The following is a 26,424-nucleotide window of genomic DNA, read 5'->3' on the forward strand; positions in this document are numbered from 1 at the left end:
GTGCAATAAATTACATAATTTACACACCGCTTTCAGGGACGTTTTAGAGTAATCTGGTTGAAGTGCTCTTTCATTGGCTGAAACAGCAATATATTATGATGCAGTTCGTCATCAAATGGTGACCTTGTTTAATGATGGGATGATGTCTTACTTGAGTCAGCATGATTAGTCAACATTATCATTAATTACACTGAAATGTGCTTTTGTAACAATATACTAAATGGTCAGTATTAATGTGAAGTCACTAAGTGACGCTATGGGATGCACATTTTTTTATCCATTTTCCTCCACTTACCCGGGTTTCTGTGGGAACAGCATCTCTGTGAATGGTGACAATGAAATTAACTGGGATGTTGGAAATCTCTTCTGCATTGAACTACTGCAAATTGTGTAACACTGGTGGGTCTGGTAGTCCAGTTTGCGTGGCTTTGTTTCCGCTGGTTAAGGTTTAGTTCAGAGGTTGTTTTCGGGTAAAGGGGGAAACCTGTTTTGCCGCCCTACGTGGGTTGGACAGAGGTGGTTCCCCTTCTATTGTTCATTTTGGCCGACCCATCAGGGTTAGTTAAGTTATTTTTAGGTTCTGATCCTTTTGATTTGGTCACCCTGTTTTCTGCTTATTGTAAATAAAATAAACATGTTTTTGCAACTCTTGACTGATTATGTTTGACCTCCTCTGGATACAAGCTGTTCTTGGGGTCGTAACACACACAATATAGCTAACAGCAAGCAGGCTGTTTTCAGTGAGGGTTAGTTACTTTGGTAAGCTCCCTCCAGCTGGCTATTCACTGTAGGTTCTTATAGTTAGAAGAGCAGGTATTGTATAGATATCCATATCCATATTTTAACTTCATAAATGAACCATTATGCAACACTTTGAACACAAGCGAAGGCTCAGACATTCACACCTGGATTGTGCACTGAGGACCGAATTCCAAAGAAGAATCAGTTCCAAAATTGTGATTCCAAAAGAAAAATGAAGAAATTTTGATTTTGATTCCTACACAAATTTCAGTCACACTACTTTCAGGTTAAACTGTGTACTCCAACCAACTGCTGTAGTTGAGGGCATTTGTCTTATTAAATTGTGCAACATTGTTCTCAGTTAACGTTGCTAGCCATCGCTACGTTACTTGACTAGCAGGTGAATAGATCACAAATTGTGTGAATATTGTAACAATCACCTCAATTTAGCAAATAATACAAAACACATCAGGATTCTCCTCTGTTGTTACAGTAAAGCAGCCTCAGTAAACCCCAAAATATTCAAGAAAGCAGAGAAGAGACCACATTATCTAGTGTTATAGTGAGGAGGCTTGATGACCAAACTTTCTTATAACCAGAACTTTACTTCTTACTCGTGCAGACATACATTAACATGCTGCTTCACATCAGCACAACAAATAATGTAATGACTCCCTACTTCCATATGATGTTATCCCAAGCTACAGGTACCTTGTACCTTGTGTATAAGGCACAAAAGCCTAATAAATCAAATCCATCGTTATAACACTCTTTTGTTTTTTGATGGGGGTCTATTCAGTTTAGCATGACACCTGCAAACATGTCTCAAAACATTCAGATATAACACTAAAGATTCAAAATATAAAAGTTACTATTCAAAGTATTGGACTTACCAAAGCATTTATACTCTCAAAACCAAAGGTCTTCAATCATACGGGACATTTTAAACATAAGAGCAAGACACTCTTAATATCATGTCATTCAACCAACTCTCTGTATCTAAGGTGGTCTTACTTATCTTCCAGATGTGGTTTGATAAAATAGTGCTTCACGTTGTTCATTAAGAGTCTCTGTCCAGCTTTAGGTAAGTGTCTTGTCCATCTGCAGATGGAAATGCTTTCTTCTCCATTTTCCCCAGATAGACACCTATAACACATAAACACACACCTGTCCCCAACTACTACTGAATGTGGCTCTTCGTGTTTGTGCAGCACCACGTCTCTTCTCTTTGCACCTTGACATTCTCTCAATACAAAATGCCTCTGGCTCTTTCTTTACACTTAACAATCCAAGAGTCAGTCATGAATTTTGTTAAGCATTTCTTGTCTCAGCTGATGTGGAACAATGAGCTTTGCTCCCTTAAAAATCAGTCCAGATGTATGTGTGATTTCATCCATGATTGTCCATTTTTAAAACTGCACTTGTCTCATTAGGTTTAGGAGTAGGTTTTGTAACAAATACTTTGTACTTTTACTTCAGTATTTTTCTAACACCAGTACTTTTCCTTTGAGTATTATTTTAGCAATGTAACAGCACTTGTACCTGCGTACAGATTTTCAGTATCTTTCCATCCTACATGTTTTAAAACAAGAACCCTGTTAAAGTGCATTAACCATGTCAAGTTACCTAACAGCTGTGTAGATGATATAACGTTAATGTTAACATACTGAGGCTAAAGCTAGCTTACCTCTCAGCAAATATTGGTCAGATGGTGAAATACAGCAGGTATATCTACATATATAGACAATACACTCATTAGCGCGGGAAAAGGAAACACAGGGACTGGATCAGTGCAGCAGATGTTGAGACGGGTCACCCGGCCAGAAAATCCAGAATGGAAGACAGCTGGAATAAGAGCTAAACTAACCAGGCTTAGATCTTAAACAGAGAGCCAGAGCACAATATATCAAAAAAAGAAAGCGCCCAAAACAGCAACCACCTCAAATAGCAGATGACTTTCAGGAACACAAAAGAGAAAACAGTAAGGATTGTGATTAGAAGGACATGAGGCCAAGAATACCACAGTTACCATCATATTAACCCACTCAGTCTGCCTTCCTGTCACTCCCAGTTTTTCCATTTGCTGTAGTTCTTCAGCTACTCTTTCTCAGAGTGCTACTGGCTTCCTCCTTAGGGGTGTCCACAACGGGTGTGACAGTGTGGTCAATCTGTATGCGGTGCTGACCATGTAAGCAACCTAGTCCACTGAAAAGATTATCTTTAGTCTTTAAAAATATCATTCTCTTTTCCAATTTCATGCATTCTCTTCACTAAGCCTAGTTTTAGGCAAATGGCTGCTCGCAGTATAGCTGGAACCCCTTCTTGTGTGATTTCAATCCAATCCTGTGTGTGTCAGTGCTCTCTTGCCTTATGATGCTATCTTGTGGCCAAAGAAAGTAATTAGTTTTGTTTTCTTGCTCTGAGCCTGTCTCTAACATGAAATGCATTAAATGTTTTAACTGACATTCTATTGCAGTCTATACAACTTTAGTGCTTATTTTCAGTCTTTAAGTACATTTTTCTTCTTTGGTTTCTGTCTCTGCAGACTCCATCATTTTCACACTCTCTTTGCTCAGCTGAGTGCACTTTCTTTTGCTGTTGGTGCTGCTGACCTTGTGATCTGCACATCTTGGTGAAATCAATTTCCTGATTTTGACATGATTTACATATTTTTTTGATTTGCATACATTTTTTAGTCCATGGTTAAAGCCACATCTGCTGCAACTTAACTCATTTTGTTCAGTCTTTCCTGTGTTAGCTTCAGCTTTGTTACCTTTTTGCCTCACTGTTCTTATTTTATTCACGTCTGCTTCTTCTGTCAGTGCTTTTACTTGTCTGAATGTAATGTTATTTGCACGGCAAATATGTATAGCCTTTTCTAGTGTCAGATCTGCTTCTCTTAACAGTCTGCCTCTCACATAAATGTTAGTTATGCCACATACATGTTACATATCACAGAATCAGGCAGCATTCACAGTCCTTGGCTCTGTTCTGTAAAACCGTGACATATGCGTTGATGGTTTTCCGACCATTTCTGGGCTCATGAGATGTGCCATATGTGAGGTAAGATTTTTCTGGGGTCACAATAGTCCTGAAACTTCCTCTTTCTCTTCTTCTATTTTACCTCTTTCGTCATCCTTAAAATCAATAAAATTACAGACTTTAATCAGCTCTTCTCCCGTGACATGAAGAAATGTTGCACACTCCACCTTCTCTGACTTTTCATCTGTGGGTGTTGAAACTGCACAAACTTTTTTCTGTCACTTGCTGCTGGCAACCACAAATGAAGAACGTGATCATCATTCTAATCCACTGTCTTCTTTTAGTGTGAAAAAATGAAACAGATATAAGGATACCATTCTAACCATCAGGCTCATTAGTAAGAATATCTGCTCCCCAAATAGATGAATTATCATATGTGTGCCACAACTGTGCAGCAGAATAGATGAATTTACATAAGAAACTCTCCAGCCATCGTGTACATGATGGCAGAGAAGTTTCTCATGTAAACTGACCTCTTCTTAACACTTGTGTCTCTAATGAGCAGAATAAGTGAATTTACATAAAAAACTCCTCAGCCATCATGTGAACCATGTTACTAAACATTCACTTAACAACACCAGAAGCCAGTAACGAATGCTCAAGTACTTTATTGCAAAAAGTGTAAAAAAAAAAAAAAATCAGAGGAGCTGGGGATTTGAAAATAGTGCTCAAATTCAACTTCAAACTCACACTTTTCCAGTTTGTGTGACATAAAAAATATGGCTTTCTTCTCTTTCTTTAAGGGAGTCAGTCTCCATCAGTCTTTCTGAAATATGATTGTTTCACTTTTTCAATAACATTATCCTTGAATGATTTGGGTTTGTTTTCCTGAGGTGTTTGTCTCTTCTGAGATTGTTCTGTATAACAGACTCATCTTATCCAATGAAATTAGCTGATAAGAAATCCATTCATCAAAGATGAGAGATGAAAATGATCGGCTCCTACAAATGAATTTTTGCTGTGTGTCTTCTGTAGACACCTGTCTGGATGCACATAATCCTTACTGATAGTAATATTCAAGTTCACCTTGAAGAACTAGGCTCCATGGTAAATCTCTAAACTGTGGCTTTTTCTTACTCAGCAACAAGTTTATAACAAAACTTCAACCACACATGGTCACATTTTATGTGTCTTTATTAGTGAAAAACAACATAAATGATATTACACAAAAGTTACTTCACAGTAAGCCAAATTCACTCTGAACTATAGACAGAATACAACACAAATACATTTAATACAATCACCTCAATACATTGTACAACTCAATTCATGTGTCTAAGATTTGGTTAGATTAGTTTACTTACTGTGTTTTTGCACTATGTTACAGATATAAGAGATTTTAGATCAACTGAGTTATAATAAAGAATACACAGTGGAACATCTGGCAGCTGATCCATCACAGAGCCCCAGATGTTGACATGTTAACAACCAAACGCATTCTTGGAGCAGATGAAGCGATAAGTAGAGCTACACGGTGTGTTACTCCAGCCACCTGAAATTTGAAAGAAATAAAAACTTTAACTGGGAGAGATGCACCATTGCTTATGTAACCAGCAAATTATATTATTTAGAGCTGCAGCGATTAATCGATTATTAATAGACTATTAAATTAATTGCCTGCCACATGGATTATTGAATAATCATTTTGAGTGATTCTTTTTAAGTAAAAAATGGTCAAATTCTTTGACTTTAGCTTTTCCAATATACACATTTTCTGGTTTCTTTAGTCCTCTGTGACATTTAACTGGATCTGTGTTGTGGACAAAACAAGACATTTGAAGATGTTACTTTGGGGAACCGATTAGTCAAGAAAAGTTAAATCCAGGTGGTTACTTTTTTTTGGCCAGGCAGTGTATTATTCCCTGTAGACAGGCTACACATCTCTGTCAAGTTCCATTTGTGAGTCTTTGCCATCAACCAGTAAGCTTTTACCCAATCATTAATATATATTGTGTTATGTTTGTTATCAAAAGTACAAAATTTCATAAGATATTTGTCACTTTATTTCCGAAAACTGTGTCCAGTGTTTTTATTTACCTCAGCTGCAGATAGAGAGATTTATTTAAATTAAAAGCCCTCTGTATAGTAAAATCACAACTACTTACTACTAGTACGCAAGTAGAGGCAGGGGTTGCTGCTGGTGGAGTACTGGCAGTACCAGTTGGTGTAATAGAAACCTTGACGGTCAATCCACATCCAGCGGCCCTGAGAGACAAAGAGCAAAGAGTGTAAGGACGTGTCGTCTCAGTCTCTGGACCTCTCTGGACCAGGTCCTGGACTTGACCTGGACTCACTGAGGTGGTGTTACTTGATAAATTCAGACCTGCAGGTTGAAGCCTCCCAGCCAAGCGATGCTCTGACCAGCTGTCTGTGTCATCTGCTGCAGGAAGCCGTACTCTTGGGGATTGGTGGCCGAGGCCAGGTGGGCACCCAGGCTGTTGCAGTGCTCCTGTTGGACAGAGGAAGCACAGAGGGTGAACATTACATTACAGAACATTACATATGACTGTTCATGATAACAAGATAGAAGAGTTCCAGCAGCAGTACCTCAGCACTGTACCAGTTCATGGCAGAAGTGCTGAACATGAAGCAGCGAGAGCCGTGGCTGAACCAGCCGCTTGGACAGAAGTTATAACGAGCTGCAGAGAGACAGAAGAGACAACAGTAACTACAACAGACCACGTTGACTGTTAAAAATACACTGATAATAGATCCTTTCTGTCAAAGTCTTGAGTTTTGTGTAGTCACTTCCTGTTTTATTTTGGTAGGACTTTGAGTGTCTATGTTGTCTTTACTTCCTGTCTTTATCTGTTTTCCCGCCCTTTCAATATCTTATTGTTTTCACCTGCTCTTATTTACCCTTCCAGTGTATTAGTTGCTTAGTTGCTAGTTTGTCTTCAACTGTTGTGGTCAAGAATCTTTGTGTTCCTGTTTCCCTGAGTGTTTGGTTTTCATGCATTTTGGACTTTCCTTTTATTTAAATTTGTTTTACTTTGAGTCTTCTCTGTAAGTTTTTGTAGGGTTTCCTTGAGTTTTCATTAGTATTTTTGATCTGCACTGGCTCATCTCAGTTCTGCATTTGGGTCAATTCTGTTGAACAACAGTCTAAAAATACAGGGAAACTTGACCACAACAGCCAAAGACAAACTAGCAACTAAAGTGTAAAAGACACAAGATAAAACACACTGAGTGTAATCATGGGCAGGTGGAAAGGATCAAAAATGAAAAGGGTGGGAATGCAGACAAACACAAGAAGTAAAGACAACAACGACATGTCAAAATAAAACAAAAAGTGACTACATAAAACTCTAACACTGACACATTTTTACAGCACAAACAGATGTTCTAAAGAAGCCAACATCTGTCTGTGATGTATCTGATATGAGAAGAAGAGTTAGCAGTGGGGGCAAAACTAGGCAGGTTGTAGTTGAGAAGTTAACCCATGCAAAACTACTGCTGTGGACATTTTATAGACATTTGTGATTTTCTTTTTCTCTCTGATGAGGAAACATGAAGTGAAGATTAAAACAGTGATGTGGTTCTTACATGCAGGGGCTGGTTCCTCCTCAGTCGTGGGTGCTGCACAAACACAGAGACACACAATCTTCACAATGAATAGAAATATTATGTGTTAACTACTCAAGCTTTCTCATCATCATCATCATCATCACTCTCCTCGGGGGCCGATGGCCACAAAAAGTTACTCTGTGGCCACTAAGTTTTATCCCCATTCTGTGACAACATTACAGTTCCACAAACATTCTGATTCCACAGCCAAAATTTGTCTGTAATAAAACTGATATACACTGTAGAAGATTAGCAAAGGAGTCAAAACTAGGCAGGTTGTAGTTAATAACCTTGCACATGCAAAAATACTGTAATGGTCCAAAAGTTGTGATATTTGGAGAAAGATGTTAGATTTTCCCTTTAGTGCTGTTATTTTTGTTGCCATGGAGACTGTACTTATGAAGCAACATAAAAACAGTGATCTTGTTCTTACATTCAGGTGATGCGGCCTCTTCAGACACAGGAGCTGCACAAACACAGAGAACACAGTCAATGCAATAGTACATGCACATTCATGACTGTCTGCTAAATGACCTCTTTGATTCATTCTTTTTGATAACAATGTTTTCAGGTCATCTCATTCTTGTGAACGTAATATCTCAAGAACATCGTCAAGGAATTACTTTAAACTTGATACAAATAACCACTTCGACTCAACGAAGAACTTTAAGATTCTGGTGGTCAAAATTCACTTTCACCTCACGTCTACCTGACTTTTGTGAGTGCAACATCTGAGGAACGTTTGGAGGAAAGTTTCTTCAAATTTGGTACAAACATCCACTTGGCCTTGAGGATGAGCTAATTCAATTTTGGTTGTTTAAGGTCACTGAAAACATGCTTTTGGCCACAACTCAATAATTCATACATTAATTATAACATAATTTCACACACACATTTAATAGGATACTAGCAGTGATGAAGAGTAACTACGTACATTTAATGAAATTACAAAATAAATGTAATTGCAATCCATTAGTTACTGAGTTAGTTACTGAGAAGAAATCAAAGCAATTAAATTACAGTTACTAATCAAAATGTTATTCTTTCTGGGATGCCTGCCATTCTACTGAGTGACATATACTGTATATACATTCACATACATTCTGCTGCTAGTGGTCTTTCTCACATAAAAACAATACAAAACATAGTTTGTCATCATGAGGTGGCATGACATCATGGGAGTTATTATCTTCACTTTTAAAAAATCCACCATAGCTGATAAAAGTCTACCTGGCATGACTCGGAAATCATGTTTACGGATGAGATAATAAAGTTTTATTCACGTTGCGTTGGGTTATATGCACCTTCCTTCCTCCTTCCTTCCTCACTCTCTGACAAGGGTTGGGTATGAGTACTCAGTACTTTTAAAGGTATCGATTGAAATAACCCAGTGCCAAGTAGGATCAAAACTTCTCCGGTCAAAATACACCTGCATTTGATCCTTTTGGTACCCAGATCTAGAAAAAAATTACTATTTATATGGTTTTATCATCATTTTGGAAATGATACCAGCCGTGGCTCTGACATATCCAACATATCCCATGTTTTCCCGGAAGTTATAGCAAATAGCTAGCAATGTCTAGCAGGAAATGCGTCATTACCTTGAATAAATTACAGATTTCTCTCAGTTTGAACATTGTTGGAAACATTTGGGATCAAGTATGTACACAACTCAACAAAAATATATATGTCTAAAGTTTTTTGACATTTTAATGCAGAAATGTTATGTATTTTTGCTTTAAATAGGTGCCCACTATGACTCAGATGTGATTTGAAAGGGTTAAAAAGCTAGTTTTCATTTCATCTTGACTTTAACAAAGTGAGGTTGACAACGAACAGCTAAATTCACATTGTGATGGTTACTGTTTCTTTTAGCCTGCAAAGGTCACTTTGTATGTGAAAAAGTTACAACTCAACAGAACCTAAAGGAATAGGTATCAAATGTGGACTAGTACTCAAAACATCTTCCTTTATCAATTCTATTCAAAAAACCTGGTTCTCTTGTTCTGTAATGTCCTGCTCTGTTCACCTAGACACCTTCAAGAGGATACTAACCAGGTTCTGCAGCCATCTGTCCCTGCGGAGCGTCCACTGCTGCTTCTGTGGATGAATCACAGTAACGTGGTGTCAGATAGAAGCAGCTGTGACTGTCTGTGTGTGGATTAAAGTAAAGAGCTTCAGTACTGACCTGGAGCCTTTTGTGTGTCTTCAGCTGGAGCTGCAGAGAAAAACACAACACTGTCAGTATCACATGGATGATGGTGTGTGTGTTCTGTCTAAACGGTGTGTGTTGAATCTGACCTGCAGATGCAGCCCAGAGGAGGATGGAGAGGAGCAGGACAGTCTTCATGGTGATGATCAACAGATTGTTCTCTGTGAAGAAAAAAGAAGAAATGTCCAGAGGGAGGCAGAGCAGAAGCCTGAGCTGCACTGAATGAACAGAAACACAGCAGGTGTCTCACCTGTCAGCTAAATGTGAGCTGGTGTTGTTCAGGTGTCAGCTGAGTGATGCAGTGATGACAGGAGGCTGCTCTGCTCTTTATATACACACACCTGAAACATTTCACTCACATGGGACAGCAAGATGTGTTATCAGTTTATTGGTGTTTTGATGAGAAGCTAATCAAAGTGCACATGAAGATCTGAATTATCTGCCGGCTCTGATTTTTGACCCCACACCCTGTTTTCAGGAACCACTTCCTTGGCATGCTGCAGCTTTATGGTTGGAAAGAATGCTGACAGATTACATAACCAATTACAATTTTTGTTCACAATAACTTCTGGGTAGAAACCCCCTGTGTCACGTACACACTTTATTGGCAGCAACATGTTGAATGTCTATTTTTTGGTGGATGCTATTTGCACCTTGGAACGAATAGCCAGTATGGGTATTTGCATCCAGGTAGATATAGCCTAGCATGGCAGAGACAAGCACCCAGGTGTCTGCTGCCAACAATGCTATTTGCACCCAGGGTGCAAGTAATCACTGTGGCTATTTATACCCAGCTGACAGAGACAAACCACAATCTTTTTCTAAACGTAATCAAGGTCATATTTGAATATTCAACAATTTGTCCTTTTTTTTGTGCAGTGCCCTACACCGAATTCCTGAGCCTACATGAGTATGTTTTGCCAGATAGACTCATGTTTTTATCATTTGTGTTGTGAAAATATCAATATTTTAACACAGTCTGATAAATTCAAAATGTGCATCCTCCTGTAGTTCAGTTATTAAATCAGTGGACCTGCAGACCTTCTCTCCTGAGGCTGCAGCAGCTGTCCAGCATCATCTGTGCTGCACACTCCGCGCTTCTTTACACCTTCAATTAAGGATTTATCTGGTGGCAAGATTGGCGAGAGCATTTAATCAACTAACAAAATGTATCTTACTCTTTAAAATTAGGTCTGTCATGATCCTTTCCATAATGTCAAACACAATCTGGGCCCCTCAGTGGCAAAAACAGGCATAAACAACAAGCAACAATAATCGAGTGTCACTTGCACTCTGCTTGTGTGTCAGGTACAAAACACTAAAGAGTCTAAGGACAGGAAACAAACCCTGTTAGACCAAAGCATCCATATTTGACATCTTGGAAATGAGACTCAACAATCAACTATCTTCTGGTGCGTTTAAAACAGCTCGGACGAATCCTTCTGATTCTGTGCCACAGAATAATGTGAATGTGGACAAATCTGAGTTCAAATCACTGTAATTTGTTTTGTTTGAATTTGAAAGAAAATTACAATTAATTCATTAACCATCAACAGTGGGATGGTTCGAAAACACTGGGCAAATAAATAAAGAAGAGATGATGATCAGTAATGGAAGCTATCTTCTAAGCACCTTTTTCTATCAAAGCAAACGGGAACAATAAATCAAACTGCTGGTGGTTTTAATAAAGATACACACCTGCATGGTTATTATTCAAATTGCAGAACAACCTGTGAAAGCTGCTTATCTTCTGTCCATGTTGTTGTAAAATGGAACATCACAACTTATTTTCTTTGTTATTTTACTTGGGAGATTTTTGACATCAGAAAGTCAGTTGCAATTGAAGCTTCTCTGTGGGTCCCTGCGACTTTGAGAAAAAAAATTATATGAAATTGATTAACGGTTAATTTTAAACTTCATTGTTGTACAGCAATTCTCCAATTGTAAAAATATATATCCTTTACACTGAATAAAAGTTTTAAAAGGCCAGTCTTAGCTTGCCCTAGGCTAGCTGTGGATGCCAAATCGAACAAAAGAGAAATCTCAGAAGAAAATTAACAATTTATTAGTTGCAGCTTAGACAATTTTTTTTTGGAGCCAGAAATGCTCTTTTGAAAATGAAGGTTACTGACCTGAAGTTATCAGATGCATTTTCTCATTGGAAATGGGATTGTGATGGGATTTTATGTATGGGTTTTGGTACAGAGTACCTGACCATACCTGCCTACTTTCACCACTAGTTGGAGACCTAATGTACCCATCAGCCACATCGTTTATCAGTGATGCAAGCAAAGTTTTTTTTTAGCAGAGATGTTATTATGTGTTTCTTGCCCCGAGACTGTAGATGAAAATTAGCTCATAGCTTACTCTGGTACAGCTGTGCATTGTTCCTGTCACAATAAACAAATAACATGAATAAAGCAAACAAGCACAGCATAAATGTCAGGCCACTGTGTTTAACTATACATCCTTAGACTTTAGTTATAGATGAAAATGGCAAGAAAATGAAAGAAATGTGTCTATTTTACATTTCTCCACGATGCAAATCAACTGCCAGTTGTCCACCCAGATGTGACAGTTGTTGTTGTTGTTGTTCCCCTGACTTCTAGTGATTCCAGGGTGATACTGTGCCTTATCATCAGGACACAGTTCAGTAACAGTTCAAATTTGGCATATCATTGCTTCCTTATTATCCCCATCACCTGCCAGAGAATTACCAGACCAATCAAAGCAGGTCTTCTATCTCTCCTTCAATCAAGGAAGTGCATTCTTCAACGCCCAAATGATAAATAACACGTGATAAATTACCATCTAGGGCATTTTACTGCACTATATATGTATGACCTAATAAAACCATTTAATCTTAACTAGAGTTTGGAACTATAAAGCACTATAAATACATTTTGCAGTGTTAGCTAATGTCAGCAATGGTTTCGGTATTGGCTAGACGTCGTCATATCCTCATAATAAGAATATGTGTTTATGGCCTAAATTCTTCCTCCATTGCTTCAGTGCTTTGGTCTGTTGGCTGTCTTGTTAGTTTTCTTTCATGCTGCTTCCATTGGTGGCTGCAGGTGCAGAATGTTGACTGTGGTGAAACTGAGAAGTGGAAGAAGATGAACATACATGACGGAAAAAATACATATTAAGTAGTTTGTCACTGTTCAGGCCAGTACTGGGTTAGGTAGAAACTAGTTGGAAATTTAGCTGCAAAAACTAATTTCAGTTGGAAACCATTCGAAAGTTAAAGGAGAGAAATATTAATATTAATATTATTAGAAAAAATATTTATTGTAATTTATCACAAAATGACCATGACATGTAAAGAGAGATCAAAGAAACATGTTCAATTGAAACTCAGATCTACTATTTCACATTAATCAGAGTAAAAATTAAAACTGAATTTTCAGTGTCTGTTTATGAGTCAAAGGAAATCATTAATAATCTTGTAGAAGGAGTATATGTTCGTAACTGTTAAACTGTGCAAAATGTTCATGGAGTTTGACAGGCAGTGAGACAGGCAGCCACTTAACTCCAGTGTGTCCAGTGTGTTATTTCAGAGCAATGGGCTTTTGTTTTGAGGATAACAGGCTTAACTTTTCATTTACAGACAACTGACAGCTGATCAACTTGTAGTGGAGGATTCATCCTTGCTTGTGATTGGCAGTTTACAATGTTGTGCACATCCTATGCTCCTGCAGTGCTCCTGCAGTGCTCCTGCAGCCAGCCCAAGCTTCCACAAGTCTGCGAGCAGTGGGGAAGCAACTTGTTTCAACCACAGATCATATACTGAATAGGACTGAAACTTATTTAATATACCAACTTGTTATTTGGACAGCTGTACTAATTTTGCATGCACAAAAAAAATGTTCCTTTAACCTCGGATGGTCAGCAAGTTAGACGGAATCAGTTGGAAGTTAAGATGTAACACTTCAGTTACAGGCAGGTTATGCAGAAGTTGGATATACAGTAAGTAATTACATAATGTGGATATTAGACATAAATAAGGTCTCTCATGTATCACTATTGATCTGTTCTCTGGAAAATGTATAGAAATTTTGGGGCAACTGGGTAATTTGGGGGTAATTTTGAAGAATTTTCATATATGTTACGTGCTAATTAGCACCTACTAAACATGAAATTAGTGCCGTATAAAATGAAGTGTTACCAAAACATGTATAATGACATATTTTGCAAATCATGGAGTAGCCTAAAGACATCAAGGTATTATTTGTAAGTCATAATGCCCAGCCAGTAGTACCAGCCAGGACTCTGACACCGGGAACAACAACAATACAACAGGTTGAGACGGGGACAGAAGATGTCAACTGATTTGACTGTGTGATGTGTTGATTGCGCTGAAGTCCATGAGTATTTGTGGAAGTCATTTATTTACATGTTTTGAACAATGAGACTGGTTGTTCAGACACATTCAGATGCATCAGATGCTTTTACTGTTAGCTTTTAACAAGCAGCTTTTTTTGTAAAAATTTAAAGCAGGGTCTCAAACTGTCAGCCAAATCAAAGTGAATATTTTTTTCTTGAACTGATCATTATCCGTGATAAGTTCCAATAGCCTAATTAATATTTTATTTAATACTCTACTGTTTACTTGTGTTCTACTCGTGTTTTCTTAGCTGTGGTACCAGCAGTGTAAAAAGGAAAAACATCATCCATAGTGGTATGTAACTGCTTCATATATTTTCACAGTGTGTGGATGATATGCTTTGTCACATTTTGAAGTTTCAATATTACCTGAAGGAAACAGAAAAAAAATGAAAAGAGGAAGGCTGGATGTGGGGGCAGATCCACCAGTGTTGGAGGAACTGGCTCACTCCAACAATGAAGGGTGATCGGATCATGGAGGTGATTGAAGGGGGGTTCCAGTCTGATCCAGCAGCTCCCAGCATTATTTGTTTATCCAGCATATGTGTAAGCACTTTGGTGATAAAGTACTAAATGCCTATTTGTAGTAGCCATCAGGCTTGAAAAGTCTCTATCTGATTTCCAGTTGAAGGGGACACCATGGTGTTGATGGAGACACCAGCACATGTCCTTCATGATCCAACTACAGAGGCTCTGGTACAGGTAAGGAGCTGTGCATTGTTCCTGTCACAATAAATGAATGACACAAGCACAGTATAAACATCAGGTCACTGAACTATACATCCTTAAACTTTATAGTTATAGCTGAAAATGGCAACAAAATGAAAGAAATGTGTCTATTTTACATTTCTCCACAATGCAAATCAACTTCCAGTTGTCCACCCAGATGTGACTGTTGTTGTTGTTGTTGTTGTTGTTGTTGTTGTTGTTGTTGTTGTTGTTGTTGTTGTTGTTGTTCATGTTTATTATCCCCATCACCTGCCAGAGAATTACCAGACCAATCAAAACAGGTCTTTTATCTCTGCTTCAATCAAGGAAGTGCATTCTTCAACGCCCAAATGATAAATAACACGTGATAAATTACCATCTAGGGCATTTTACTGCACTATATATGTATGACCTAATAAAACCATTTAATCTTAACTAGAGTTTAGAACTATAAAGCACCATAAATACATTTTGCAGTGTTAGCTAATGTCAGCAATGGTTTCGGTATTGGCTAGACGTCGTCATATCCTCATAATAAGAATATGTGTTTATGGCCTAAATTCTTTCTCCATTGCTTCAGTGCTTTGGTCTGTTGGCTGTCTTGTTAGTTTTCTTTCATGCTGCTTCCATTGGTGGCTGCAGGTGCAGAATGTTGACTGTGGTAAAACTGAGAAGTGGAAGAATATGAACATACAATTTATCCAGTTCAGGCAATTTGTCATGTACTCTTATCCATTTTTACTGTGTTAAATCCATGTCATGCAGGTCTATTAAATCATTCATCAGTTGGAGACTGTAAATGAGAAGGACACAATTTCTGTGTACTTTGTCTTTGAGGATAAATGTATCTATCTATCACCAAATCTTTAAATTTATCTTTTAATTTAAAATAATTAAGTTTGCTTGCTGATTTGCCTATAGCCTTCACCTCATGGCAAACCAAAAGGCAATTACTAAGGGGTTTCCATTTTTCAGTAAAGAAAGCAGTGTTGTCATGTTGGTGTCGTACTGTGTTCATGATTCACTTAGCCTAAGTGAATCATGAACACAGTACGACACCAACATGACTTAAAAGTCTGTTCTGGTCGTCTCTGCTACTCGATGAACACCCCACTGTCCTATAAACCAGCGTTTCACAGTGCTGGTCCTCGGGGCCCACTGCCCTACATGCTTTATATGTTTCCCTGCACCAACGTACCTGATTCTAATTCATCATCAGGCTTCTGCAGAGGCTTGATGACGAGCTGAACCAGTTGTGTTGGAGCAGGGACACGTCTAACACTTGCAGGGCAGGAGGCCCTGAGGACCAGGATTGTTAGATACCATTTGTGTTCTCTACAAAAAAAAACAATAAAAGGAAACTGGACAACAAAAGAAAAAAGAAGTGGAAATCAAAAAACCATGACTTTTTTCTCTCTTTTCCCAGTAAATGCAGAAATTCTAAATAAAATGTATTAAACATTCAGTTAGTGGTTCATTTACTTTGATTTTGTAGTATGGTGCAGCATGGCGTGCTGACAGTAACAACAGCAATGTGCAGTACAGTTTGGCTTGGTGCAGCCAAAAGTGCTGATGGTAAAGGCTCAATAGAGACTGAACAATCTGGCAGAGTCTGGATGTCTGAGGCCTGGTTTTATACTGCAGTGGCTTGATTAGTTGATGAGGGGTTCAGGTTAAGTAACTGCAGGCGCCCATGAAAACTGGTAGGAGGAGGGAACCAGGAGGCCACACCCAGCAAGGAGCAAGGAAATAGTTCTCCGTCCTCCATCATGAAGGATCTTCCAATTCCTTAAATGCACCAGGTGGAGTCAAGGAGAGAGTTGGCTTCTGGAGGAGCTCAGAGTGAAGATAGATGTGTATCCTACATTAAAGTCTTTTATAAACTGAGCAGCGTGACTTATAAATGACGCAACTCCACATGTGGCACACATTTGAAGCATGAAAAACCTGAAAAACCAATGCCTTGAATGCATGTACAAACCAAAAACAGCCTGGCAAAAACTGCTCAGTAATCGTGGTCACCTACATTTCATAGTGCATGCCATCAGATTTTAATAATGTGGAAGAGAAACCCATCTACTGTTCACATTATCCTCCCAGTTAATGTTAGCTTTATTAAAACTTTTTCAACAGCATGTCTTTTTTGTCTCTTTTCCATTACAATATTTCAAATATTCCTGTGTCTTTCTAAATAAAAGTCTTTTAACATCCTTTCTGTCAATGTACAGACTCATATACGCCACAATATTATATCACATACTTGAGCTCATGCTTATAGTCACACATTCATGTACTCTTTTAGGCTGTTTCTTTACTGACTGATCTGACAGTGTGGAGATGGCAATGTGATGGATTTGAGTATTTGAAGAGGACTTGATTGGCTGGGATTAAGTGCAGCTGATGGCTCAGACCTGACTGTGGCACGCCTGCAGACAATCACACTCAGACACAAAGAGAGAGGGAGCTGCTCTGAGTGACACTGGAGTGTAAATCTCAAGTCTCTCCCAAATTTGTCATTTTCTCACTCCTCGATCTGCACTTGAACCAGAAGTTCTTCGGGTCCGCCATCTTGCAGACCAGCCCAAGTTCAGCTTGGAGGAGTGAGGATCTCTGAGGGACAATGAGTGAGGATGCATGAGAGCAGCCTTTACAGTGTTACAGTACTGTGTTAATTTCCGGTACATGATGTTCAGGTTTCAGTTGATTAAAGGAAGATCACACATTGTTCTGTTTTGTTCTGTCTTTTTATGGAAAAGAAGCCTCAGGTCACAAACAAAAAAGCTTTTACACAAATGTTACTGAACACTTTATCATTTAACCTTTTACACAAAATACACAATGGAAAACTGTAATTCATTAAGATGCACAACAAAGTTCATGAGTTGGCTCTAAACAGCTGGTCCATCCTGAGGCCCCAGATGTTTCGGATGTTAACAGCCGAACGCGTTCTTGGAGCAGATGAAGCGCTGAGAGGAGCCACACTGGGCGTTACCCCATCCATCTGAAATTTGATTTAAAAAAGAGAAAAAAAACAACATTAACACTAAATCATGTTGAGGTAACAAATGATTCAACACAGTGTTCACAGCAACAGCAGATATTTGCTGTTTTCTGCAGAAAATTGAGTAAATCAGAGGTCAGCCCAAATAAAGTGTTAAATATGTGACATTGCCCCCAAAGTGCAAGTCAGTAGGACAGTAGTAAAGTAAATTTAGAGTAAATCAGGAAAACAAATGAATACTTGTTTCTGTCTACTACTGTCATGTGTTTAGGAGAATTCTCCAATCAGAAAACCATTATACCATTGCAACAGAAGAGGACGCAACAGGATAACATTATTAAAAGAGTTCTAATGGAACCTCAAACAGTGAGAAACAATGTAGATATTTCTGTTAGTTTCATGTATTAATATGAAGAAAGTGTCATCACATCTGTGTGGAGCCATCATGGATGTGTTATAGAGCCAAGGGAGCCATGAGGAAACAGCTGATCAGTCAAGTGACTTAATGTTTGTTACATCAGAACTTATTCAGAGTGAATGAGTGTTTCCATCTTGCATTACGAGAGATCAAAGTTCAGTTGACGTAGTTCTGCACTCAAAGCAAACAGGAGGACTTACTGTTGGAGCGTAAGTAGAGGCAGGGGTAGCTGCTGACGGAGGAGGAGGAGTGAAAGTTGGTGTAATAGAAACCTTGACGGTCAATCCACATCCAGCGACCCTGAGAGACAAAGAGCAAAGAGTGTAAGGACGTGTCGTCTCAGTCTCTGGACCTCTCTGGACCAGGACCTGGACTTGACCTGGACTCACTGAGGTGGTGTTACTTGATAAATTCAGACCTGCAGGTTGAAGCCTCCCAGCCAAGCGATGCTCTGACCAGCTGTCTGTGTCATCTGCTGCAGGAAGCCGTACTCTTGGGGATTGGTGGCCGAGGCCAGGTGGGCACCCAGGCTGTTGCAGTGCTCCTGTTGGACAGAGGAAGCACAGAGGGTGAACATTACATTACAGAACATTACATATGACTGTTCATGATAACAAGATAGAAGAGTTCCAGCAGCAGTACCTCAGCACTGTACCAGTTCATGGCAGAAGTGCTGAACATGAAGCAGCGAGAGCCGTAGCTGAACCAGCCGCTTGGACAGAAGTTAAAACGAGCTGCAGAGACACAAGACAGACAAGACTGACTTGACTTCACCAGAGAAGAGAGAAATACACTGATAATAGATTTGTTCTAATCTTTTACATTTTACAGCACAAACAGCTGTTCTAATGAAGTCAACATCTGTCTGTAATGTAGCTGATACTCTAGAGAAGAGTTAGCAGGGGAGTCAAAACTAGGCAGGTTGTAGTTAATAACCTGACATGTATGTCATGCTTAAATTTAACTTCTGGACATTCTACAGACATTTGTGATGTTTGATTTTCTTTTTCTCACTGATGAAGGAACATAAAGGAAAAATGAAAACAGTGATGTGGTTCTTACATTCAGGTGCTGCTGCCTCTTCAGACACAGGTGCTGCACAAACAGAAAAAACAGTCACAATGAATAGTAATATTATACATGAGGTTAAGTCTTCTCATTGTGTTCAGATTGTTGTTTCAGTCTTTTCAGTGTTTGACATTAACCATGGCCTGATGGCCACCAAGTTTTATCTTCATACTGCGATTCTTCACCAACATGTTAGAGCTCCACAAACATCCTGATTCTTTTGCAACTTTTAGTTCAACATCCAACAAAAACAGCCAACAGAGCTCATCGCCGGCTCGCTACAGATACATCAGGTTTATTAAACCAACTCAAACTGCTGAAATGAAAAGTGGACAACACAAGTGTAACACTTAAGGAAGGTTCACAACTACAAATATTCGTCTGGCTCACGTCATATTAATATCTGAAGAGGATACTAACCAGGTTCTGCAGCCATCTGTCCCTGCGGAGCGTCCACTGCTGCTTCTGTGGATGAATCACAGTAACGTGGTGTCAGATAGAAGCAGCTGTGACTGTCTGTGTGTGGATTAAAGTAAAGAGCTTCAGTACTGACCTGGAGCCTTTTGTGTGTCTTCAGCTGGAGCTGCAGAGAAAAACACAACACTGTCAGTATCACATGGATGATGGTGTGTGTGTTCTGTCTAAACGCTGTGTGTTGAATCTGACCTGCAGATGCAGCCCAGAGGAGGATGGAGAGGAGCAGGACAGTCTTCATGGTGATGATCAACAGATTGTTCTCTGTGAAGAAAAAAGAAGAAATGTCCAGAGGGAGGCAGAGCAGAAGCCTGAGCTGCACTGAATGAACAGAAACACAGCAGGTGTCTCACCTGTCAGCTAAATGTGAGCTGGTGTTGTTCAGGTGTCAGCTGAGTGATGCAGTGATGACAGGAGGCTGCTCTGCTCTTTATATACACACACCTGACGTGTCTATGTGGGCGTGTGACTGCAGAACGTGCCGATGTTTGTGTCTGACTCAGCACTGTGTGCAGGAACACGATGGTAGAACCTGAACCTGAACTCTGATCTGTTTCCTGAAATCATAAAGAGTTTGCACAAACCACATCCTTGTTGCTGTGATTTCAGATCAGGTTATTGTTTTAAAAACCTGACGCTCAGCTTTCCAACATCAGTAAAGTCAACAGGTCAGTAATTTTAAAATACAACTGCATCAGAATAAAAGTCATGCATTCAAAATCATGCAGAAGAAAGAACAAGTATAAAAAGAAGTCATTATGCAGGACAGATAGGGTTCCTTGTTAGTGTAATATTATGATATATAATATTGCTGGATCATTATTTCTGATGCATGAACATATTCACAGCATTTTAATGCAAATATCTTCCTGAGATTTAATCTCTGATTAATAGAGCTGCTCCCAACTAAAGACTTTCCATGTCAACTAGTACCTCTAGCCGTTAGTTAACTAGCCATCACATGTTTATGATATTAATTTAACTATTTAAATATAACTCATTCTTGAGAGTTGGAACAAAACCATATTTTGAGGGGGTTTTGATTTTTACTTCAATCATGCTGGAAATATGTGAAGACTGTTAAACCTTGTAACAAGCCAACCCCCCAGTGATTACATTTGTTAATAAATGTAAGTGTCAGCTCCTTTAGATGGAAAATCTGACAGAGTTGACAACATGATACAGTTTTTACATTTCACAGAGTAATTGTAGTGAGCAGCCATTTTATTTTTTTAAAGTGTCTCAAAGGTCTCTTAATGCTAATCAGAATACATATTTTTAATCATAATTCTTATTTAGCTTTGATTTAGAAGGACTACAGAGTTGACATGTTATGGTTGAGACACATCTGATAGCAATATTATTTCATTTATTTTACAAAAAAATAGAAAATTTACCAGTACTTGAAAAGGATTCCTGTCTTTTTTAAACCAGGAAGTGATGTAAAGGTCCTTACGGTACAGATAACCCTTTTTATGCCTGATAAAATCATGTTTTTGTGTAAATTAGACAGACTTGCAGTTGTGAATTCTTGACTGATTCTTGACTACAAGGCTGTTTTCTGTCACAGAGCAAGTTCAGAAATTAAAACAATTGAAGCAAACAAAAACATTCATAAATTACATATATTTCATATATATACATCCTTAAAGAACAAACTAACACCAAACAATTGCAATTAGAGTGTTGGTATTAATCCTTTTTAAAGTTGTCTTTTGGTAGGACATGATTTGTCCCAATTCTAAAGAATAGGTGACTTTCTATTGATGAAACTGGGTTCTTGTTTGCTTTTCTTGCATTGCATAGAACAGACTGAATGTACATAATGAAGATTCTATCATGTTGAAAATACCTCCTCAAACAGAACAGACTGATAAAGTGTAGCTGAAAAAACACTCAATAAATACGGTGATTGATCAGTGATTAAAATCAGACGCTCATGATTCAAACCATTTCCTTTTAATGTTGAGGCCTTGAATGAAGGTCATTGTTTCAGCTGATGTCATTCCTTCCCATCAGTAGTTACATCTGTAACTGTGTCACAGTGGAATAAAAAATCTAAAGTCTGTTAATCATTCCTGTAAGTGTGCAGCGAATTATCTAACAGAAACAGCTCATATCACCGCCTCAAACGAGGAAGCAAGGCGGTTACTTAATACAATCATCAGTGGAGTCAGCTGCTGTTAATGGTACAGTTCCTACAGGAACTGGGTTCATTGCTTACTGTAAGGGTTTTATTGCCATATTTTACTACATGTACAAAGGCTTGCATATCTGGAAACTGTGGAAATTTTGTTTCTTTGCAAAACATCAAAATGTGTTTCCATCTTGCATTAAGAGTGTTAACTCTTTTTCATAAAGGCCAAAAAACAACCTTGAGCAAACTCAAAAACAAAGCAAAAATTGAGAAAGTTTTTCAAAAGAAAGTTTTTTTCTAGCAACCTTTTCTAATGCTGTAGACATCCACTCTCTGCCACCAAGACAGAAATCCAGGACACACTTCATTACTGTAGTGACAGACAGAACTCGTATTTGGATTTATAGTGTGAAGAGACAGAGAGCGGTCAACGCCGGCGATTCTACCATTGATAGGGGGAGCATGTCTTCCACAATATACACTGCCACCAGTCTCCTCACTTCTCTGGCTTCAAGAAGCATGGCAGACCGAGAGAAACTTAACTTTTGTTGCTTTGTCTTTCTTGTATGCTCGTCCTCGGTTGTCTTTCTCTAATTCGCAGGTGCATCTCTCTGGTTTACCTTAATGTTAGTGTGACACTGGTCCAGGTTACTAGTGTTATTTTTTTGAAGTAGAGAGTTCCCTCAGTGTCGCACACAGATTGCACTTGACTCTTTTGCTCTTGTCCTTTTCTCTGAAGAACTAAAAATAATGTGAGTATGTCCATCTCACAAATGTAGAATCTGTGTCTGTAGTCATCTTTGCGAGTTCCAGCAATAAGAAATCTCTCGTGGATTTTTTTTCTGCTTTGCAAAACAGCTTGAGTTCAGTCAGGTTGCACAGGGATCGGGCGTGAACAGCCCTCAAGTCCAGCCACAAATTCTCTATTGTACTCAGGTCTGGGCTTTGACTCAGACACTCCAGAACATTCACCTTGTTGTCTTTAAATCATTTCTGTGTAGCTCTGCTGTATGCTTCAGGTCATTGTCTTGCTGGAAAACAAATCTTCTCTCAAGTCATAGTTCTCTCGCGGCCTGAATCAGATTGTACTCCAGGATTTACTTATATTTTTCTACATTTATTTTACCCTCTACCTTTACAAGCCTTCCAGTCCTGCTAATAAGAATCAACTAATTGTGAGACTACCAGCACCGCTTGGCTGGACCTCTGTTGAATCAGGGTGATTATTTATGCAATTGCTGATTTTACATGGCATATGTTTATTTAATTGACATTAATTTGTAGGAATCTGTTTTCACTTTGACATTGAGTTTTTTATCAAAACGCCAAATTATATTGGCCATGATTCCACTTATAAAAGCAATAAGAGGGGAAAACATCCAAGGGGGTGTAAAGTTTTTATAGGCACTGTACATGTGATCTTTCAGGTGTGAGTGGACCAGTCAGAAAACATAAATTATATTGCATGTTTTAGATGTAAAACTGTAACTATGAACTGCAGTTATCAGAGAGATATAGTGGATCAATCATAATATGATACTGTTTCCTGGTTCTCATTCAGATATATGAGTTAGTGTTGGGAAAAGCAGGGCAGAGTGCTGACCTCTGACTGAAGGAAGAAGAGATAACACGTCCTTCAAAACTAAAAGCAAAAGTAAAAGTAATTAATTAATTGTCATAAAGAGTGTGTGGCTTCTAGTAATTGAGTTATTAAAATCAAATAATCATTTATTTCTCTTCTCTCCTTGACCTGCTGTAGCTCTGTGCTGTGACATCATTAACTGTGATATCCTTCTTCTTATCAGCAGGACAGCGAGCAAGAGGAGGTCATTTTTTTTATTTTAAAGGGACAGTTCATCCAAAAATGAAAATTCATTCATCATCAGTCATTATTGACTTACCCTCATGCCAATTGAAGGTCAGGTTTAATTTTTAATCAACAAAACACTGCTGGAGTGTCACAGGCAAACAGTGTTGCACAACCTCCCAAACAGCTGAAAGGTGACCAGTTGTCAAATGTAAAAACACACTGGGACAAAAAAAAAAACATAAAATGCCTCGATCCTGCATGTCTGGCATAATCCAAGTCTCCTAAAGTCCCGACATGCCATTTGCACACTGTCAAACCACACATTCCCCACTTCAGACAGTGTGCATGTGCTCATGAACATGGCTCCAAGTTAAGCAAGTGAAGATTCAGACTAAAAACATGGTGTAAATGATGATGTAGTCAACTTGGCAGGTCGGGGCTTTGAGAGAAATGGATTACACCAGATGAGCAGTATGTTCCAAAATCCATTAAGTATTTTCTCATTCAGATTCCACCACCTGTTATACACTACGTTTGCAGCACATTTTTCAAATGCTGACACGCTATTTTCAAAATTGTTATAAACACATTCAAAACAGAATGATGGCAATTGTGCATTTTCTGCATCAGCCATGTTGGAAAATGTAGAAGTTTTAGAGTAATAGGTGATATTTTTGCGGTATTCTTTAAATAAAATACTGATTTGTGTGAGAAATCATTTAAACTTCAAAGATAAAAGCATTTATTTAATGCTCACTGTGATGAGTGAAAATATATGCTTTCTAAGTCATATTTTTTTGTCTTTGTCATGGTCCTATAAACTTATTTTGCAACATTTATGAAGTGTTTTGGTGGTTTGAGTGATGTTTGGAAGTGAGATTAACTGTTTGGCCAGGATGTATGTTGTGATGCAGACTGTATGAAGAGTTCTGACTTCAGTACTGACAAATGTTTGTTAGCAATTGTGAAAAACAGTACATAGGTTAAGTGACAGACATGCTGTATGATTGCTGGTCGAACAGCGCCACCCTGCGGCGGTTTGATTCACAACAAGGAGAGACAGTTAATCCTGAAAAGAAGCTCCTTCGAGCCGGATTCGAACCAGCGACCTAAGGATGTCAACATTTCTTATTCTACAGTCCTCCGCTCTACCAACTGAGCTATCGAAGGGACGCGTGTTAATGACAGACAGTACCTCATATACTCTTCAGGGGTCGCTGTGTTTCGTAAATCCAAATAATAGGGAATATAGTCATAGAAAAAATAAAACTACGTCGTTTTTTTTGTTGTTGTTTTTTTTGTTTAAATCCACGTTAGAGTGTTTTTGCCACCGTGCCACACGTTTTCTCAGTTTCTTGATAAGAAATTATCTTAATCTGGTTCATTCAGCTCAGAAACAACTCACCATCCATAGTAAATGGCACAGTTAAACTACACTGTACAACTGTAGTTTAATTGTACAGTGTCTGACAGAGGAGCTGAGATTCGCAACTGTGGTTTGTTCAGAGAGGATGAAATCATTTTTTAACGGTGGACAGGTGGAAAGCGGCAACACGACAAAGAGTTTTACTGGTTTTAAAATATTTACTCAGCCTTCCTTTTATTGTATTAATTAGATTTTTACCCCGTTGCTGTTATCGTTTTGTTGTTTTTGGTACAAAGAAGTATTCTCTCGTTTTCTATTGATTATATTAATATACAACAGACAGTGTATAAATATGCCGTGTAATTTAATTGCCTCGTCTTGCCCACTAGGTGGCAGCAAACCGCCATGAAACAGCAGGAGGAGCTCAGACCTGAATGCTGAGGTACTGAAAAATAAATAGGTCAAAAATGTACATCAGACTTGACTTAGTTGTTAGTTTCCACCCAAAATAAATGAACTGGTTCATAATTAAGCAGTTTAGAACTACTATATTGTTCTGCATCTTGCAATTTTAGAGTTTCCACAACATTTGCACAGGAGAGAATTTTCACATTTGGAGCAGCCTCAATAGTTTTAAGTCTTTAAAGGGACAGGTCACCCCAAAATCAAAAATACATATTTTTTCCCTGGTCTGTAGTGCTATATATCCACCTAGATCAGTCACTCCCAAACACTGGGTGGAGATCCACAGGTGGGTCACACCTTTTATTTGGTGCATCAAATTTTGAAAAAGAGTATGGATGAAATTTCACAAATTTGATATTTAAAACGTTTTATTGACAAGAGGAAAAAGCGAGACCCCGTAAATTCCACCAAAATGCACTTGTGTACCCCACCTCTCACCCAATGTCAGCTGGGATAGACTCCAGCCCCCCGTGACCCTTCAGGAATAAGCGGCTACAGAAAATGGATGGATGGATGGAATTTTTAATTAGTTAAACTCTCAATGGCGATTGGTGATAAATTACCATCTTTACTCCAAACCTGTGTTTTTCATCCATATATCATTGTTTTCATTTGCCTGTTTATGATGAGATCACTTCAGAACTAACTAAATACATTACATGGTGTAATGCATACTTAGGTACGAGTAAAAGTACAGACTTGAAATCTACTCATTACAGTAAAAGTACCAAAAAAAACTACTTAATTACAGTAATTACAGTAGTTTGTTCTGTGTAGTCTGTTTTGTAGCTCTATAGCGCCTCGGTCCCTGAGGAACATGGTTTCCTTTCACTCTGTGTCAGCTGTATACGGCTGGAATGATAAATAAAGACACTTTACAGTTTGGTTTGAGAGCTGCATCATATCATCATCATATGATTCATCTGCTGAGTACAGCTGACTTTAAATACAATGAGTGCTGCCATCAGACACATATAGAGCCTTCTCACATCACACTTCTCTATATTATCCACATGATCTCCCACTGAA

At 38.6% G+C, this 26,424-nt stretch overlaps 3 protein-coding genes and 1 non-coding gene across 4 annotated transcripts; all 4 read right to left on the reverse strand.

Annotated features, from left to right (window-relative positions):
- Window positions 1-4,899: 4,899 nt before the first annotated feature.
- Window positions 4,900-20,053, reverse strand: LOC146330645 (ladderlectin-like). The gene is made up of 9 exons (XM_084716172.1): window positions 19,971-20,053; window positions 19,810-19,881; window positions 19,697-19,726; window positions 19,564-19,608; window positions 19,138-19,170; window positions 6,331-6,422; window positions 6,107-6,232; window positions 5,889-5,988; window positions 4,900-5,275 (listed from the first exon to the last, which is right to left on the reverse strand). Exons 2-9 carry the CDS (start codon window positions 19,856-19,858, stop codon window positions 5,205-5,207), a joined length of 546 nt encoding a protein of 181 aa, XP_084572298.1. The 5' UTR covers window positions 19,859-19,881; window positions 19,971-20,053; the 3' UTR covers window positions 4,900-5,204.
- LOC146330646 (uncharacterized) lies at window positions 6,806-9,898 on the reverse strand. The gene is made up of 6 exons (XM_084716178.1): window positions 9,813-9,898; window positions 9,652-9,723; window positions 9,539-9,568; window positions 9,406-9,450; window positions 7,784-7,816; window positions 6,806-7,362 (listed from the first exon to the last, which is right to left on the reverse strand). Exons 2-6 carry the CDS (start codon window positions 9,698-9,700, stop codon window positions 7,196-7,198), a joined length of 324 nt encoding a protein of 107 aa, XP_084572304.1. The 5' UTR covers window positions 9,701-9,723; window positions 9,813-9,898; the 3' UTR covers window positions 6,806-7,195.
- Window positions 17,401-18,865, reverse strand: LOC146330647 (ladderlectin-like). The gene is made up of 4 exons (XM_084716177.1): window positions 18,718-18,865; window positions 18,494-18,619; window positions 18,276-18,375; window positions 17,401-17,657 (listed from the first exon to the last, which is right to left on the reverse strand). Exons 1-4 carry the CDS (start codon window positions 18,754-18,756, stop codon window positions 17,587-17,589), a joined length of 336 nt encoding a protein of 111 aa, XP_084572303.1. The 5' UTR covers window positions 18,757-18,865; the 3' UTR covers window positions 17,401-17,586.
- Window positions 20,054-24,645: 4,592 nt separating the features above from the next.
- trnay-gua (transfer RNA tyrosine (anticodon GUA)) lies at window positions 24,646-24,734 on the reverse strand. The gene is given in 2 exon segments: window positions 24,646-24,681; window positions 24,698-24,734. It is a non-coding gene; the product is annotated as a tRNA-Tyr (tRNA).
- Between the last annotated feature and the right edge of the window lie 1,690 nt (window positions 24,735-26,424).

Source organism: Lutjanus erythropterus, chromosome 3, assembly GCF_056507025.1.
Source record: "Lutjanus erythropterus isolate fLutEry1 chromosome 3, fLutEry1.hap2, whole genome shotgun sequence".
NCBI classification, from domain to species: Eukaryota; Metazoa; Chordata; class Actinopteri; order Lutjaniformes; family Lutjanidae; genus Lutjanus; species Lutjanus erythropterus.

Bases quoted from the DNA above. Each gene is read 5' to 3' on its own strand.
- LOC146330647 (XM_084716177.1), bottom strand. From the start codon at position 18,756: ATGTTCAGCACTTCTGCCATGAACTGGTACAGTGCTGAG. The intron at 18,620-18,717 runs GTACTGCTGCTG...TCTGTCCAACAG, and splicing joins TGAACTGGTACAGTGCTGAG to GAGCACTGCAACAGCCTGGG. The intron at 18,376-18,493 runs GTCTGAATTTAT...TTTGTCTCTCAG, and splicing joins TGGGAGGCTTCAACCTGCAG to GGTCGCTGGATGTGGATTGA.
- LOC146330645 (XM_084716172.1), bottom strand. From the start codon at position 19,858: ATGAAGACTGTCCTGCTCCTCTCCATCCTCCTCTGGGCTGCATCTGCA. The intron at 6,423-19,137 runs GTAAGAACCACA...GTCTCTCTGCAG, and splicing joins AGAGGCAGCAGCACCTGAAT to CTCGTTATAACTTCTGTCCA. The intron at 5,276-5,888 runs GTAAGTAGTTGT...TTCAAATTTCAG, and splicing joins CCTCTACTTGCGTACTAGTA to GTGGCTGGAGTAACACACCG.
- LOC146330646 (XM_084716178.1), bottom strand. From the start codon at position 9,700: ATGAAGACTGTCCTGCTCCTCTCCATCCTCCTCTGGGCTGCATCTGCA. The intron at 9,569-9,651 runs GTCAGATTCAAC...TTTTCTCTGCAG, and splicing joins CCTCTGGGCTGCATCTGCAG to CTCCAGCTGAAGACACACAA. The intron at 7,817-9,405 runs GTTAGTATCCTC...GTGTTTGTGCAG, and splicing joins ACAGATGGCTGCAGAACCTG to CTCCTGTGTCTGAAGAGGCC.